The 18,509-nt window shown below is 36.5% G+C and overlaps 1 protein-coding gene across 5 annotated transcripts in view; it reads left to right on the forward strand.

Moving 5' to 3' along the window:
• Positions 1–18,509, forward strand: part of Snx13 (sorting nexin 13) — a 103,028-nt gene that overhangs the window by 46,704 nt on the left and 37,815 nt on the right. For 4 of the 5 annotated variants that reach the window (NM_001399694.1, NM_001399693.1, XM_087553784.1 and 1 more), the window contains 7 exon segments: positions 4,943–5,064; positions 5,149–5,250; positions 6,439–6,527; positions 12,577–12,660; positions 14,990–15,128; positions 15,487–15,575; positions 17,468–17,567. In NM_001399694.1, the coding sequence (NP_001386623.1) occupies positions 4,943–5,064; positions 5,149–5,250; positions 6,439–6,527; positions 12,577–12,660; positions 14,990–15,128; positions 15,487–15,575; positions 17,468–17,567 (725 nt within the window). 5 annotated transcript variants of the gene reach the window in all.

The raw sequence follows: 18,509 nt of genomic DNA on the forward strand, positions 1-18,509 counted from the left end.
TTTCCTTTGAGTTTGTTTATATGGTAGATTATATTTTGTATATTGAACCAATCCTGCATCCCTAGAATGAAGCCTACTTAATCATGGTGAATGATGGTTTTGATATCTTCTTGGATTTGGTTTGCAAGAATTTTTATTTTATTTTATTTTATTTTATTTTATTTTATTTTTTATTAACTTGAGTAATTCTTATATACATTTCGAGTGTTATTCCCTTTCCCGGTTTCCGGGCAAACATCCCCCTCCCCCCTCCCCTTCCTTATGGGTGTTCCCCTCCCAACCCTCCCCCCATTGCCGCCCTCCCCCCATAGACTAGTTCACTGGGGGTTCAGTCTTAGCAGGACCCAGGGCTTCCCCTTCCACTGGTGCTCTTACTAGGATATTCATTGCTACCTATGGGGTCAGAGTCCAGGGTCAGTCCATATATAGTCTTTAGGTAGTGGCTTAGTCCCTGGAAGCTCTGGTTGCTTGGCATTGTTGTACTTTTGGGGTCTCGAGCCCCTTCAAGCTCTTCCAGTTCTTTCTCTGATTCCTTCAACAGGGGACCTATTCTCAGTTCAGTGGTTTGCTGCTGGCATTCGCCTCTGTATTTGCTGTATTCTGGCTGTGTCTCTCAGGAGCGATCTACATCCGGCTCCTGTTGGTCTGCACTTCTTTGCTTCATCCATCTTGTCTAATTGGGTGGCTGTATATGTATGGGCCACATGTGGGGCAGGCTCTGAATGGGTGTTCCTTCAGTCTCTGTTTTAATCTTTGCCTCTCCCTGGTTTGCAAGAATTTTATTGATTATTTTTGCATTGATATGCCTAAGTGAGATTGGTCTGAAGTTCTTTTTTTTTTTCTTTTTTTTTTTTTTGGGGGGGGATACAGTCCTGTGTGGCTTAGTTATCAGAGTAATTGTGACTTCATAGAATGAATTAGGTAGTGTTCCTTCTGTTTCTGTTTTATGGAATAGTTTGATAAAAGTATGGTAGAATTCTGAACTAAATCCATCTGGCCCTGGGCTTTTTTTGGTTGGGAGGTTTTTAATGACTTCTATTTCCTTATGGAATATGGGCCTGGTTAGAAATTTACCTGTTCCAACTTTGGTAGGTGGTATCTGTCTAGAAAAACCATCCATTTCATCTAGATTTTCCAGTTTTGTTGAGTATAGGCTTTTGTAATAGGATCTGATGAGTTTTTTAATTTCCTCCATTTGAATTTCCTCTATTGTTATGTCTCCCTTTTCATTTCTGATTTTGCTAAATTGGATACTGCCTCTGGGCCTTTTAGTTAATTAGTCTAGGGATCTGTCTTGTTGATTCTCTCAAAGAACCAGCTTTTGGTTTTGCCAATTCTTTGCATTGTTCTCTTTTTTCTATTTGGTGGATTTCAGCCCTGAGTTTGACTATTTCCTCCCTTTTACTACTCTTGAGTGAATTAGCTTTTTGTTCTTGAGCTCTCAGGTGTGCTGTTATGTTGCTAGTGTAAGATCTCTAGTTTTTTTTACCAGTGCACTTAGTGTTATGAATTTTCCTCTTAGCACTGAGGGATACAAGTGTAAATAAAGCAGGGAAACATTAAAAGACAGTATGCCTTCCTGAGATTTGTTTTTGTTTAACAATGAGAACATTTAATTATGAGTTGTACAGTAAGAAGTGTATAGTGTGGTGATAGGAGAACATGTAACTAGAGAACCTGACCTAATCTGAGGCCTTAGTGGTGTGGGTAAGAGTCAGTGAAGCCTACCATATAAGTATTGCCATTTTAGGTAGCTCTGTGTAAAGCTGAAATTGGGCTTTTGAAGAAAGCATGGGAGAGCAAAGGGAAGTCTGTGGAGACTTGAGAGGGGCTTATTTGTTCAGTGGCACCTAGACACATTTGAAGAGTTAGTCCATTCAGCTTGAGAATTGCAGTGAGAGCCTTCCAGTCTGCAGAGCTTGAGGGAGGGGAACTGAAGACTGAAGAGGGTTAGCAAGGGTTAAGGCATGCAGGATTGGAGAGAATATATTTATGTGTGACCATAATAACAAGGGCTGTGTGTTGTAGGGCTTGTAAAGCTTTCATTTTGTATTAATTCTTTGTATATCTGTATTTAAAACTTAGGTGGGGGAGACCTAGAAACAGGGAGGTGCTAAGGAGTAAGATGTTAGACTAGACACAGAAATGAGGGCACACAGAACTTAAGTGTGAAGAAAATAATGTGTAATGCTTTGGCCTTGTGCTAAAAAAATACCATTGCCTTTTTTCATTGGCGGCTAATTTTCTTATTTTTGTGGCCATTTTGTCAAAGCATATAAGCTGCGGGGGGCACATGCACTTGTTTCTTTAGGTTAGAGCATATTATTTCCCTTTTTACATTTTGATGACATGTTTTTAAGTGTAAAGAGTATTGCCTCATAACTAATGACAAGTTGGAAGTGTTAGTTGTCAGTCTCCTTGTGCGGTAACCTGAATGCTTTTACTACAGTAGTTACCGTTGAGAGTAGTGTTGTAAACAGTGTGAACAAAGGCGTGGCATTGGTTGTAACTTTAGAGCCATTGAAATTAAGACTCTCTTAGGAAGCTGTGTTGGGAATGTGCAGTTGAATGTTTTCTATTCATATTCACCTCAATTCTTACATATTTATCATGCACCATTTTATAAAGTACTTCATTTCACTTTTCTGCTTTGTCAAGACAGATATTAAACATTTTTAATGTATTCTAGTATAAATGAAAAAACAATAATGTGGTTGTTCTTAGTGTAGGAAATTCTTTGAAGTTCAAATTTCTGTTAGGTTTGCATGTAATTGTAAGAAAGTCAAAATAAATGGAGAGTACTGTTTTTCACCCTTTTATTTCTACTTTGAGAAATAGAAATCTAGATTAGTAGTGAACCGTCTATAATAAACAATAGCATTATTTGATGGTTTTTATTAATTTTAAATGTCAGGTGTTCTAATGAATTGAGATGGGTTTAAAATGCCTTTTAATTTTGGCAATTTTTATGTCATTTGAAAAATTCAGTAATGAATGGCGTTGTTCTACAAAGAAAAACAAATATGAAATAGTATATTTTTTCCCAAAGTTGTTTGATGGAACCTCTTTTTTTTTTTTTTTTTTCGGAGCTGGGGACTGAACCCAGGGCCTTGGTGCTTGCTAGGCAAGCGCTCTACCACTGAGCTAAATCCCCAACCCCTTGATGGAACCTCTTATGGAATAAAAGGCCTATAGTGAGTACATTGTACATTATAAAACTGAAAGTTGCTTACATAAACTTTGACTTAAATGGTTCTTAAGACTAGAGCGTCACTGGGTAACCAAGGCTGGTCTCTGGTTCAGTGTGTATCCCTAGACTTGCCTCTGATTTGAGATCCTTCAGCTGCTACTTGCTTTGAGCACACATGTGTTATCAACATGACAGACTGGACCTTTTTGTTCATTTGTTTGTTTAGTTTTTTTAATAAGGCATAGGGGGAGGTTTACGTTTTTATTTCGTATTTTATATTAAGTCGTAATATTGTTGCCAGGTTTGTTTGTGTGCTTAAACATGTGTTTATAGTTTGAGACCATTGATTCTTTCTCAGCTCCTAAAGATTGAACACTGTTAAATTCAGTGTTCTACCTTCTCATGTAAGTCAAAGTATAACTGTGCTTTTACAATTAATAGATAAGGTTTGTTTATCAAACTATAAGTGTGCCTTTATAATTAATAGACAAGATTTGTTTTGGAAAATAATCCATGCTTTTTTCAGTGTCATCATTACTCTCCAATGTTTCCTCTTAGCAGTTCTGTTTTGATTTGGGTTTTATGGACATTTACTTGTGTGCTGCCTGATGATAGGACCACCAGCCTGCTTGGTGATAGTTTGATATCCACAGAAAAGGCAGAATGCTCATCTTGTCTTTGCTGTTTATCTGACTCTTCAGTGTCTTGTCTTTCTTATTAAAACTGGTTTATTTGCTAGAATACAAAGCCTCTGATTGAGAAGAACACAGGGCCAGCCATCAAGTAAACATTTACATGAGTTGTTCATTTTATATGTGTTGTCAGTGGTCACAGTGAGTTTGTTTTCTTTCCTGGTCCCATTGGCCTAGGTCTCTCATTGACCAACATCTTCATGAGTATATCTTAATTCTCTTTGCTGTAGGTATGACCCTGGAAGTTTTATCAGAGTTATATGCTATTTTTATTTGTATGACTAGTTACTAAAATGTTTCTTGAGATTCGTTGTTGTTGAAATATTGAACTAGATAATTTCATAGGATAATTACAAAATGTTCAGTATTGAACATTTTGTATTCTAAGCTGTTTTGTACATGCTGTGCTTACCATCATGTATTAGACAAACAGTTCTCTATGTCTTGTTGTTTAGTGGTTGTAGCTTTAAGTGCTGGTATATACAGAAAGAATAAGTTACCACAGACATTTGGTTTCAGAAGACAGGCTGTATAACTAAAGAATGAGTCGAAAATTTAGAATGGATTCTGTATTAACCAAGAAATGCCTGAAACACTCTTAACTAAGAGATTCTGAATTTCTCAGGTGTTTTTATATCTGGGCTGAGAAATTATATGATGTACCTATGGGGAGGCTTGTTTCAGATTTAATTGAAACCATTTTATTATATTTGCTAATTTTAAGAATTTAAATACAATTTTTATACATTTTGATGTTAATTAAAAATGTCAGAAAACAAAGTGAAATAAGAGCTGATGTACTTAAGAGTTTACATAATAAACTCTGAGATAGAAGAGTAGTTAAGGAACAAAATCTCAACATGAGGGGCTGAAGGGAAGCTTCTGGTTCTGAGCACCTCCAGCTCTTGCAGAGGACCAGAGTTTGCTTCTTGACACCCTAGACAAGGGGCTCACAACTGCTGTAACTCCTATTCCAGGGGATCTGACGTTTACCTTCATGAAAGTAGGTGTAAATTTTTGTAAAGCATTTATATAATGATTTAATTTTTTTTTCTACAAGGTCAAAAGAAATAGACTGGCAACCTTATTTTACTACACGCATGGTAGATGATTTTGGCACTCACCTACGAGTATTCAGAAAGGCCCAACAGAGAGTAACAGAGAAAGATGATCAAGTAAAAGGTACTGAACTTATTTCATTTGAAATTCAGGATTTAAAAATCTCTTATTTCTTTGTGTATTCTCAGTTATTCCTTGTTGTTCTAGGTACAGCAGAGGATCTGGTAGAAACTTTTTTTGAAGTTGAAGTTGAAATGGAGAAGGATGTTTGCCGGGATCTAGTGTGTACTTCTCCCAAAGATGAAGAAGGTTTTACTTTTATTATAACCCTTTTGAGTCCAGTCGCAGGATAGAGACAAGTTGGCAGAGCAAGTCTAAGATGGCATTTTTTTTTTTTTTTTTGCACAGGATAGCTTTGTATACAAAACACATAAACAAAACACATATGCAAAAGGATTTATTGTAATCCTTTCAGTTTCTGCATTCTTTTCCCATCCTGAAGGTTATCTTTAAATAATTGAACATTTATTATTTTAAGAACAATGGTAATTTCAATTTATTATCTCTACCCCAAGAGTATAATTAATTTCAAATAAAATGTTTAGATTGTTTTATGCTGTTTTTTTTTATTTGACTAGATACTGGAATCAGTGCTTCTTGATGTTCAAATAAAATTTCTCTTGATGAGAAGTTAGACAAATTTTAGGTAGAGATTTTTTTCTTTAATTTCAGTTTAGTCTCACGATTAGGTGTTTCCTGTTCGGCATGTACTTTTACCAGTGGGATTAGCTGTTGAGTTGTTTCGCAGGAAATTTCCATGTGGGAACAACAATAAGGAAGAATTAGTAGTTTTGGAAGGGTTTTTTTTTTTTTTTTTTTTTTTTTTTTTTTTTTTTTTTTTTTAGTGTTAAGAATTTGCTAAACTTTTCTTACCTTTACTATTATTTTATTCTTTCCCATTTTTTCCTTTTTCCTTTTTATACTTGTTATTAAGTTCAGTTTCAGTTTTCACTGCCGGTTCATAAACATTGTGTGACATAGTAGTTAAGTAACAAGGAAGTATGCTTCTGAGGTGAGTTTTCTTAAACCAGTATACTAGAAGAGCTTATAGCCACATGGTTTTCACATGCTGAGATTGTAAAAGTGCTGCTTTCCTGAAATAACTACTACGTTTTCTTTACATGCACAAATAACTTCTGAGTATGCAAGGATAATCAATACATAACAGAGGTGAAAAGTACATTGTGCACTTAAAACTGTCTTAGAGAAAAACAATTTTGTCATTAGAATTTCTCATGCTTAATAAGACTGGTTCAAACTGTTATGATTAATGAAGTCATATTTGGAGAACAGCGAAGACAGTTTAGTGAACATGTGTAAGTAGCAAAGTAGGCAGCTGTTACAAACATGGACAATCTTAAAAATGTTTTTTATAATAAGAGTAGATAGAGACTCTAGATTTTCTCATGTTGTTATAGCTACGTTTTCTCTTTTTAGGATTCCTAAGGGATTTGTGTGAGGTTTTATTATATTTATTGCTACCTCCTGGAGATTTCCAGAGCAAGATCATGCGATACTTTGTCAGGGTAAGACTAAATTCATACCAAATAATGACATAAAGGAAGGTAAAGCAATAGTTCCCAGAATATTTGATCACGAGACCCAATTAAACTTCATAATTATTGAAGCATCAAGGAGCTTTTTAAAATGTGATTCTTATCTATACTATATACTGTATATGCTATACTATATATGTATTATAAAATAAAAAAAAACATAATTTTAAACCATGAGTATGTACTCCATTAACTGATAGATCACGGACAGTTACCTTGTTACTTTTAAAGTCTTACTATATGCTTGTTAGAGTCTGAGAATAAAATGTAAATAAAGTGTCATTACATAAATGGGTTTGACCGAGTTTATTCTTTGAGACATTTGGATTTATGGCTACATTACCCTGAGCTCACCAATCTTGTCTGATCTCGTAAGCTAAGCAGGGTTGGGCCTGGTTAGTATGACCTTGGGGACCTTTTCTGAATTCTCCAGAGGTCATTGGCCAATACTTTTGAGAACTGCATTAGAGTTAGGTGCTTTAATCTTTGGTTATAATACATAGACTTTTTTTTTTTAATTGAGAAAATATCCATACAATATATTCTTACCATGTTTCCTCCCTGAGATCTCCCTACCCACCTACCTCATGTTCCTTTTTTGTGTCTTTTTTCAAACAAAACAAAGCAGAAAACAAGAAACAGAAAAATCTCAAACAAACTAGCAGAAATACAGTAAGACAAAACAAAACAAAACATGAAGTCCACAAACTGTCAGTGGGTTCGTCTTCGGTTGGCCAACTACTCCTGGGCATGGGACCTTCCCTGAAGTGTGGTTGGTATACCCTGTGAGAATCCAGAGGAGAAAGTTGGTTTCCTCTTTGCCAATAGCTTTAGTTATAGATGGCTTCTTGGTTACAGGTTGGACTTTGTATTGACTTCCCCTCTCAGTGCCGGGACCCTGTCTGTCTTGAACCTGTATAGGTTTTATGTATGCGGCCACAGTATTTGAGATTATATGTGAGTCCTGTTGTGGCTGAATGATAATGTTCCCTTGAAGTTACCCATCACCTTTGGCTCTTAAAATCCCTTTGCTTCTTCCTTTACCTCACTTTTTGAACCCTTAAATGAGGGGTTTGGTGAAAATACCACTTTTAGGACTGAGTGTGGCAAAGACTCACTCTTTCTGCATATTATTCAGTTGTGAGTCTCTGTGCTAATTCCATTCTGCTTCAACAAGAACCCTCATAGATCTATGAGTATAGCAATATATTATTAAGAGTCACTTGATTCTATGTTCCTTTATTGCTGTGTTCCTTTAGCTGAAGAATATTAGTAGGGTTTTTTTAAGCCCATGACCCTATCCATTCTCAGGCTCTTGGTCATTTTAGCAGTGTCAGGTATGGGTTCTGAATCAGTGAGCCTTAACATCCAGTGAGAAAGTGATCGATTAGACCTGTTACCCCAGCGCCACTGTTGTACCAGCACATCACCGAGGGAGTTCACCATCGCAAGTCTCAGGTTTTATAGCTAGGTGGTACTGATTGCTCTCCCCCTCCAGTAGATGACCTTTCAGTATCATGAGTGCTCATCATTAGGGGTGAAGCTTCTCTTTAGACACTGGATTAACTCTTCCATGTTTGATGGCATAGTTATAAAACTCTGTGTAAATACAAATTTTGGCTTTGACTGATGGTTCGGAATGAAAAGAGAAGTGCATATCCTGGTAAAGGGGGTTCCCATTATGTCTTTTACTAGATTCAGATCTGCACTTTTTTTTAATTCTTCTGCCTAGTTTATCAGTATTTAAATTTTTCAGTCTTAAGCCCTGTTCTTACCCATCCTGTGGCTTTAAATCCTGTCCAAATGCTGATGAGCTGTGACTTTGTGTCTTTCGTTCAAACTTTGCTCTGAATTCCTTGTTACTCTGACCAGCTCCTCACTTGAAATAGCTACTTGATTAACTCAGTTACTCTTAACCACAATGAAAGTGCTAAGGCTGGAGAGACGGTTTCTTGGCTAGCTGCTCTTACAGAGGACCAGAGTTCAGTTGCCAGAACTCACTGCTGTGTGAGTGCAAATTTGTAGTCACTATGTAAATCAGGTAGCTCTCAAACATCTGTAGCTCTGTTCCAGGAGAGCCAAGTTCCTCTTTGAGCTACTGAGAGTACTCACATTCATGATGTAGCACACATACACAGGTAGGCACATGGACAGGTAAGAGAAAAAAACCTGGAACATCAAAATGCAAGTTTTATTTTAGATTCTATGTCATGTCCCCAACTTAGCTTACCGCTCCCCTGCTTCCTTTACATTCCAGAGAGTATATTATAGCCATCAAGCAAGGTTTTCAAATCTGGAGTCCTCCTGGATTCTGTGTGATGTGGTTTTTATCGCAAGCCTTTATGACATAGTGTCAAAGAAAACTTACTTTGTGATGTAAAGTTCCAAAAAGGGATTATATTCAGGGATGGTTCAAATGGGAGAAATAAAGCTTTATTATAGAGCTACAACTAAATCTGAGTATGGGAAAAAGAAATGGAAATTTATAGACAAGGAAGGGGGGGTGATCAGTGGATTGAACATTACAGTTTTATTATCCATTCTTCTAATGGTGGGTATCTAGTCTGATCCAGTTTTTGGCTATTTCGAATAGAGCAGCAATGAACATGGATTTTTTTTGTGGTAGGATCTAGGGTCCTTTGGGTGTATGTCCAAGAGTGACATAGTTGGCTCTTGAGGTAGATCTATTCCCAGCTTCCTCAGGAGCCACCAGCGTGGGCGAATGTTCCCTTTACCCGGCATCCTCGCTGGCACGCCAGCTCGCTTTATTTTCATAGGTTAGGCTGACCATGGTGCTGTCCTTCCACATCAATTAGCAATTAAGAAATGCCCTACAAACATGACTACAGGCCAGTCTGACTTGGATAGTTTTTTAGTTGAGCTTCCTTATTGACTCTTCAAGTCTATATCAAGTTGATAGCTAAAGCTAACTCTGACAGATGAAAGATAAGGGGTAGCCATGGTTACACACCCTCATTAGGATTCTTGCTAGAGGTAGACCATGATGATCAGATAGCAAGAGCGAGGATGAGAAATTTGATCCAAGATTGAGGGTAGAGGCATTCTAGCTAAACACCTTTGGTTAGATTATTGTGAAAATGTTTGCCACAATGATGAAAGCAGGTTGAGGTCTAACTTGGAAGAGGCTTTAACTAGAGTTGGGTTGAGGAAAAAGCTGTACTAGTCAACTGTAGTTACACTGCTTTCTCCCCACAGAAGTACCATTTTCTTTTTTCCTCACTGACGGTTGTCTCATGCTTCTTTATTCTCATTCAGAATGACTTTCGTTACTCTCTTAGCTAGTTTATGTTCTGTTTTTTCCCAGTTCTGAAGGTATAGCTGAGTTCTTTTCCTTCATAGTATTTACTGTATTTAAAGCGATAAATTGTTTTTTTGTGTTTACAAATTGGTGATTTTCTCCATAATGGGATAGGAATGGAGACTATACCAACCAGTATCTATATTGTTGTTAAGTCTAGTGGTTAGCTCAGTGTGTGATATGTAGCCCATACAAACCAGTGACTCTTGGGATGAAAGATGAAGCCCTGTTTGTCTTTTTGGTGGTTGTGGCTTACATGCTAATGCAGAGCCAAGAATGAAGCTATGCTGTGTGAAGTGACATTATTGTTTAGAAATATACAAAAAGGTAGTCAACGTGTTTGTCTTGCTGTCGATTGCTTTAGGACAGATTTCATTCTTTTAGTCAAATCTACTTTAGTACAACACTGATTTCAGTTTTGTTCACTTATAGGTAGCTCTTTATCAGTTTTCTTTGTTTAAATTCAAACTTTTACTTGGCTTGTTTTGTTTAGATTAAATGATAAAGAGGTCTTTCTGTGGTATGGATCTTGTTGATGCATAGATTGTACAAATGCAGTAATTGTCTGAGGTGATTGCTATTGAACTACTTCTCCTTTCCTCCTATTACTGTGCTTTATTCACTGAAGGATTCATGGATTCAGTAACTTCTATTGGCATTTGGTGCAGTCTTTTAGAAATTTGAGCTCTTGGACCAGCAAGAAGGCCCAGTGGGTAAAGGCATTTGCATCAAGCCTGATGACCTGAGTTCAGTTTTCAGAGTCCACATAATGGAAGAGGAGGCCATGCAAGTTTTCCTCTGTCCACGCGTGCTGAGTTGTGTCCCCCCAACCACCATGTAAAAAAACATGAAAGGTTGAGGGCCTTACTTTAAGAGTTGCAAGCCAGAGGCACACTATTATGCATCCCTGGGATTGCATCCCTGGGCCTACAGGGATACAGTATAATCCTGTGACAAACCCTCGTCCTGCCAGGCATTTTATGAGGAGAATTAGAAGGCCAGAGTAGTTTTCTAAGACAGAGTCACTAATTATGTTAAATAATAAACATAAAATGACATTTATTTCTTTCCAAGCTGTTGTTTTCTCATTTTGAAAAGAAACTAGAAAACCGATTTTGGGGAATTGAATTTTTTCCTTATAAAGTACATTTTAAATTTTGGACTTGTGGATTAGAAACAGAATTTGAAGGAATTTTCATATATAAAAATATTTTTAAAGACATTAGAAAGCTTGGCATAGTAGCTTGTGCCTATAATCCCAAAAATTAGGAAGCTGAGGTGGGAGGGTTAGGTATCTAAAGTCATCCTCAGATACATAAAAAGTTTGAGGCCAGCTTCTGTTACCTGAGACCCAGTCTCAGGAGTAAAACAAGGAAGTTAGAAGCTGCAGCTCACTTTGAAATGATCAATTCCTTATAATCTAGAACCGTAAAGAAATTCAATCTCAGTGTCTAGGTTATTCGTCCCCACATTATTGCTTGTTAAAATTCTAATTCAGTATGGGGGGGTAATGGGTGTTGGTGACACTGTTTGCTCTTGCAGGATTATACAGTATTTCTTTAAAGAAAAAAGACTTCTGAATGCATAAGTGTATACACGCACGCATGCACGCACGCATGTGTGTCTTACTTAGTTATGTAAATACGGTATTGTTAGCATTATGCGTATTCTCAAGAATGAATTTTGATAATTTCAGATATCACAGGTATTAAAGTATAACTGAAACCTTCTATAAAAGTCTATGTTAGGGCTGGGGATTTAGCTCAGTGGTAGAGCGCTTACCTAGGAAGCGCAAGGCCCTGGGTTCGGTCCCCAGCTCCGAAAAAAAAAAAAAAAAGTCTATGTTAGTATCAGTTCTAAATCCTTATGTCTTCATTTCTATAAATGTGCAAATAAATGACCATGTTGGACTTAAAATAGCTTAGAGGAGTGGGTAAATATATTTAAAGATAAGTAAATAACTAGGTTACTTGAGGAATTGTGTTTATATATGGGAGTTCCTAGGCAGTGCTCTGTGTCAGGGAAATGTAAGACATAAGAATAATACTAAAAGACAAATATTGGAAATAAAGGCACAGCTGTGCTTTAAACTTGCAAGTGAACAAAGTTCAGCTGGAAGGCTCAGGGAATCATTGGTTCTTAGAAGGAAGGGCATAAAAACTGCAAGGCCTAGGACTGTAGATGATGCGGGTATTTATTTATTTTTTTATTGTGAAAATACTCAGCTGGAGGAGACACTTGTGTTCCAGTTATTCAAATTTATCTAATGTTGATACTCCATGGTCCTTGTTCCATCTCATCACTTGAAGTAAACGTGATCTCACGCTGATGTGTATCCTCTCCTTTTTAGTTTTAGATACATCTAATGCAGATTCTTGAGTCTATAAACACCTTTATATATTTTGTCTTTTAAGAATTCACATAAATACTAATATACCAGAGGTGTCCCTTTATTGCTTTTTTAAATAATTCCCCTCTAATTGTCACAGAGATGTGGTTTAAGTTGATATGGGTAATTTTATCTGATTTACATGGAGGCGCTGGCTCACCTTTTATACTGTGGCTGTGAGCCATCTCCCCTGCTTCCTGACTCACCTTTTATAAGGCCGCAGTGACTCCATGTCTGTGTGTTACAGCTCTTACTATAGACTTGACAATATGCTAAATTAATTCAGCTATGTATTATTAACCTAATTTTAGGAGATCCTTGCACGAGGAATTCTTCTTCCATTAATAAATCAACTCAGTGATCCTGATTATATTAATCAATATGTCATATGGATGGTAAGTACCTTTTAAATTGTGACCTGTATTTGAGTGTCTAAAATAGGATTTTAGCAGTAAAAGTAATGTCTGGAGATCAGATTGATAAACCAACAGTATGTTAAAGAAATGAAATACAAGGAATTTTTTTTTTTTGTTCTTTTTTTCGGAGCTGGGGACCGAACCCAGGGCTTTGCGCTTCCTAGGTAAGCGCTCTACCACTGAGCTAAATATCCCCAGCCCCAATAAAAGGAATTTTAAAAAAATCGCTCTACATTTTCTAGTATCTTCCTTACTATTATGGTGCTGCTACCATTTATTTTACAGTAATGGCTTTTACTGCCGGTGTTATCTAGACATACTTTTAACAATGCTTCTATATGTTACATCTTACCTATCTGAAATGGTTAGGACCTGTCTTGCTGGCCCCAAAGTATGAGGCTTATGGTTTTAATATTCTGGTCTTCAGGCTTCATTTTGTAGTATTTCATTTTAGTAGGTTTTAGTAGGTCAGGTGAATTTTTAGCGAATTTCTTCCCCCTCTTTTGTAACTATTACAGTTTTAGTGGTTATTGTAAAAGTTAGAATGAGCTGCTTCAACAGCGTAAGTATAGAACAGTGTTTCATGTCTAGTCTGTGCCTTGCCCTGTGGACTCATGTCACGTATATTTTATATACTGTACATGTAAAGAATTCATTTAGTAGTCTGACTTAGGCTTTTGTATCATAGTTTCTTTAAAAAAAAAAAACTAAGGAAAAAGAAAACCTGAGTATCAGTCTACATGTATCATTTTTAATGATCCACATTTTTCTTATAATTTTTAATTTTTTTCTTATTTTCTTTTATTCTGAAAATTTTCTTGTAGGATTTGTATAATTTTTATACTTGTTGGCCACAATAGTGTTCAGCTCACTGAGCCTTCGCTTATTGGGAAATGTTCTCTCTAATATTCCGTAATACCTCTATTTTCTCTAGAGTGCTCGCCAGTTTTATGTTAGTACTTTTAAAGGTATTTGATTAGAAAATAAGCTAGTCTTCTTGCTTTCCTTGTTTCTAATGAGAAGCAAGCGTCAGTATCATGACAGTCTGTTTTTGTGGCTCTGAACCAGTGGAGTCTCTAGTTCTTTGGCTTTCTGCTGAGAGTTAGAGGAGTTTTGCTACCTGTTCATAGCTCTGTTGTTTGGCCTAGTTGGAAGTGTTTTATCTAAAACAGTGATTAAAATAGAGATCATTGCGCAGCTATTAAATGCTCAGTTACTCACCGTGTGATAACAAAGCCATGAGTAAGTCTAACATAGTCCCCTCCTGTAGTTGCTGACTGTGCTTGTAATAAGGGATCGTTCATCACTATGAGTTTGTAAATGAGACTCATCCTATCTGTATTCTTACTCAGCCTTGTTCTCTTGATATTTTTCTTGTTTTTATATTTCTATTACTCCCACCTTTAAAAAAAGAACAAAACAAAACAAAACACTGCCTTGGTGCTGTATGGGAAACTTCTTGGGACACCCAAGATGTATGTCTACTCACTCCAGAAAGGGAACCGATGGCAGACCAAAGTAATAATTACACCAAATAAACAATGACTTATTACTGAGACTACTAATACCAGCCCAGGCCGAGAAACTTTGTAAACTTGCAGAGCTACAACTTTTCTAAGTCAATTCCCATGTTGGGGGTAGGTTATTCAGTTATGTACCTGCTTTTAAATCATCCCTGCCCCATGTAAGAAACACCTTGTCTACATCCCCATAGTAGTCCCAATAATAATTCATTGGTTCACTTGACTTTGGTCTGCCATGGGCTCCCTTTCTGGAGTGAGGAGACGTATACATACTGGGTGTCCCAGGAAAAGTTTCCCATACAGCACCAAGACTGGTTTTTTTTTTTTTTAAAGGTACAAGTAATGGAAAAATTAAAAAAAAAAAAAAAGAAAGAAAGAAAGAAAGGAAAATACCAAGAGTACAAGGCAGAGTAAGAATAGAGATGAGTGTCTAGCCCTAGTTGACTTGATTTCTTTCCACCCTTTACAGTACTAACGAACTTTGACTCTGTTCCTGTTGACTTCATCTTCTGGTTTGAAGTCTTTTGGTTTAGCTTCAGCCACCTCGACTTTCTTACTTGTCACTCATTCTGAGCATGGTGCTGTGCTTTTCAGTATATAATATGTGTGCTTCTGTTTGCTTTATGTATAGTGTGTGACATTTTGATGTAAGCGCCCGCACGGTGCTTTGTCCTTTGGTTACACACTTGGCTTGTCGTAAATGGTGTGTGCCTGTGGTCTCATAGTGAACGTTTGTCTTAGTAAGCAATCCCTTGCCAACCTATTCTTTAAAATTTTATTTTTAGATCCGTGATTCAAATTGCAACTATGAGGCCTTTATGAACATTATCAAATTAAGTGACAATATTGGAGAGTTAGAAGCAGTCAGAGATAAGGCAGCAGAAGAGCTACAGTACCTTAGATCTTTAGACACAGCCGGTGATGGTAAGTGATCTCTTCAAGGGCTACCCTAGCCTTAATAAAACTTTGAAGTTACATAAGAGGAATCTTAAACATCTACTTTTTAATGCTCAATTTAAGCATTCCTTGCTGTATTAACATGTTCTTAGAGTAGCAGCATTGTTTTCGTAAATGTGAGGGTGATGGCATTGCAGTTTCTCCATCGAACACGCAGATAATAGGTATGATTAAATTAGAGGATATAAGTAATTTAATGAAACAATTATCTTTTTATTGAAAGAAAATTGCTATATTATTTTGTTGATTTACAATGATAATGTTGAAAATATTTTGAAATATCTCAACCATTTTTTAGCTTATAATAAATTTGTTTTTCTTTCAGATATTAACACTATCAAAAATCAAATAAATAGCTTATTATTTGTAAAGAAAGTATGTGACTCAAGAATACAGCGGTTACAGTCGGGCAAAGTAAGTATAAAATACTTGTAAAATAATGCCTAGTTTGTGGAAAAACCTAGGATATTAATTAATGGAGCTATTTACAACAGGAATTAAACAAAAAGAACACATGTATGTGTATGCTTGCACTGCTCGTGTGTGTGTGTGTGTGTGTGTGTGTGTGTGTGTGTGTGTGTGTGTGTACTAAAAGTATCTTCCATGGTTATTTTCTAACTTATTTTGAGATAGGATCTTCCCGTGAACCTGGAGCTTACCCGACAACTACAGTAGCTGGTCACTGTCTCTTCCATATCATCCAGTACTCGGGACGTAGAAACAAGCCTCTGTGGCTGGGTGTTTTGGATAAGTCCTGGGGATCTGAACTCAAATCTTCACGCTTGCACAACAAGCACTTTGCCAGCTGAGCATATTCTTAGCCCCAAAGCAATAACTGTACGTGATACAGTATGCTACTTTCCAAAGCTGTCAGGAAGACTCATCATAACACTGCTTGAAAGTTGTGCAGTGCTGGTGGACTCTGGTGACCTCTGTTAAGCTATGAAGCAAGGTCTCAGTTTTATAGGATGAGGTTTGTTAAAGTTGTCAAGAATGTGGTTTGCTTTACCCAATTATTAGTAAAATTTATGTGATGATAAGATGAATTTGACAGCTGTTTCTGAAACACTTTGATGTATCAGGACATTAGTTTCTGAGACTGCTTATGGACACAGAGAAAGTGATGTGGTAGTCTCTCGAATCAGCACGTGCACTACCAACATCTGATGTGCAAATTGTCCTAACAGGTAATGGTACAGCAGATTATATTGGTCTACTGCTAGCCCACAATGTTTTAGTTAGTTGGTATAAACAAAGTCTGAAGCCCAATTGGAGATGACTAGAGATGAGTACAGAAAAGGAAGTGTTCATGGTCAACTTGTATATCATGTGTGTTCTTGCTTGCCTTTCTTTGCTGGGATAACACTGATCAAAAACAACTTCAAGAAGGAAGCATTTTTGTCTTACACTTTAGGTCACAATCCATAATGAAGAGAAGTTAGGGCAGGAATTGGAGTGGAAACCATAAAAGAATATTGCTAACTGACTTGTTCTTTGGCTCCTGATGCTAGTTTCTTACACAGTACAAACTCAAGTAGTCTAGTGAGCTGTCCATAGTGGGACGTGCCCTCCCACTTGCATTATCAGTAAAGACAGTAACCAACCTTTCTGGTGTCTGTTTGCCGTGTCTGTAAAGTCAGGTTGATAGTAACTAACAGAATTGCTATACAGTTTAAATGAAGTAATATATGGAATGCATCTAGGGTAGTGCCTGGCACTAAATGCTGCTTTAATTTTGAACCTTTTCTCTACTTCTCTGTGGGTAGCTATTTTACTGTATTGCTCTGACTATATAGTTTACTGTTTATATAGTCTGAAAGAAATATATAGGTTTAATAGTAATAGATGTTTTACTGTGTAAAAAGCAACATTGCTTTTTTGGATATATTTCTTCCTCTTAGATAAATGCTAATCAAAATGAAAAGTTAATGAGGTTCATTATGGATTTTTGAATACATGAAACATTCAAACATAGTCTTTTGCTTTTATTTCCTGTAATGTGTGTTTTATTGTAGAATATGTAGAAATAGAGAATACATGAAAACACAGTGATACAGATTATTTTATATTGGAGAAGATAAATGTTTATTCTATTTTAAATGGTTATTTGCTAACTATTTCTTAAAATGAATAGGCATTTAGAGTTACTGAGAAGAGTATTTTATTGGGAACCATCATATATGGAGGGGAATCTTTGTTTTTGTCACATTTTGATAGAATATTGCATTTTCTTATATTCACATAAACGTCCGACCCTTATGATTAATGATTGAAGTATTGAAGATTGTATCCACTTGTGTTTGTAGGAAATAAATACTGTGAAGCTAGCAGCAAACTTTGGGAAACTTTGTACAGTCCCCTTGGACAGCATTCTTGTAGACAATGTTGCACTACAATTTTTTATGGGTAGGTAAAACTTTATTTAAATAATAGAGAAATTAATATTTTTTGGGTTTTGAACTTGTGGTATGAATACAAGTAATACAAAATTTCCAAAACATAATAGTTTTAAGTGTATAGTTCAGTGATATTAAATACATTGTTGAGGTCCAAGCATTCCACGTCTCTCTCTCTATACTGGTTCTTCTGTTTCTTCAGGCAGACTTCCTACTTATGGAAGTGATTGACTTACTTTCTCAGCATCCTCAGGATTCCTCCATGTTGTAGCATATGCCAGAAGTTTCCTCCTTTCAAGGCTGTAGTCTACATGAACACACATGTGTGCATGTGTACTTACCTCCCTGTCCCCCAGTCCCCTTTGCATGTCTGCATATCCTCACAGGACTCTTGGGTTGCTTCTGTAATTTAGTTAGTGTGAGTCAGGTGACAGTGTGTATAGATATATAAGTAGCTTTTTAAGATACTTCTTTCTGCTCTGTTAGGTATATCACAATAACTGGAATTAGTGAATCATATTAAGTTTTTGTACTAATTTCTTGAAAACCCACCATACTTTTTTTCAGTGACTGCCCCGTTTTACATTTTCACTAGTTCACTCTTCCAGGTCTTTCTAGGCTTCCTTTAGAATTCTCTCAGGCTCTGCTAGTACTTCATCATGGAGTTGGCTTCTTGTTTTGCTATCTTGCATTTAATAATTTAAAGTATTGGTGAATTTTGGCTGATTATTTTGCATTCCAATTTGAGCTTATTTTTTTTTCTTTAGAAACTATGGAGGTAGATATTTGTTTGGAAATAAAAATGCTTTTCATAACTAATGAACATTTGGCCAACCATTTTTAACATAAATCATAGAAATTCTAGTATGTTTTAAAATTCATTGAGAAATGATACTTTATTGGCTCAGTACTTGGTAAATGGAAGCAGAAGGATTAGGAGAACAAGGCTGTC

This window comes from Rattus norvegicus, chromosome 6 (assembly GCF_021556685.1).
Source record: "Rattus norvegicus strain SHRSP/BbbUtx chromosome 6, alternate assembly SHRSP_T2T, whole genome shotgun sequence".
Lineage (NCBI taxonomy): Eukaryota > Metazoa > Chordata > Mammalia > Rodentia > Muridae > Rattus > Rattus norvegicus.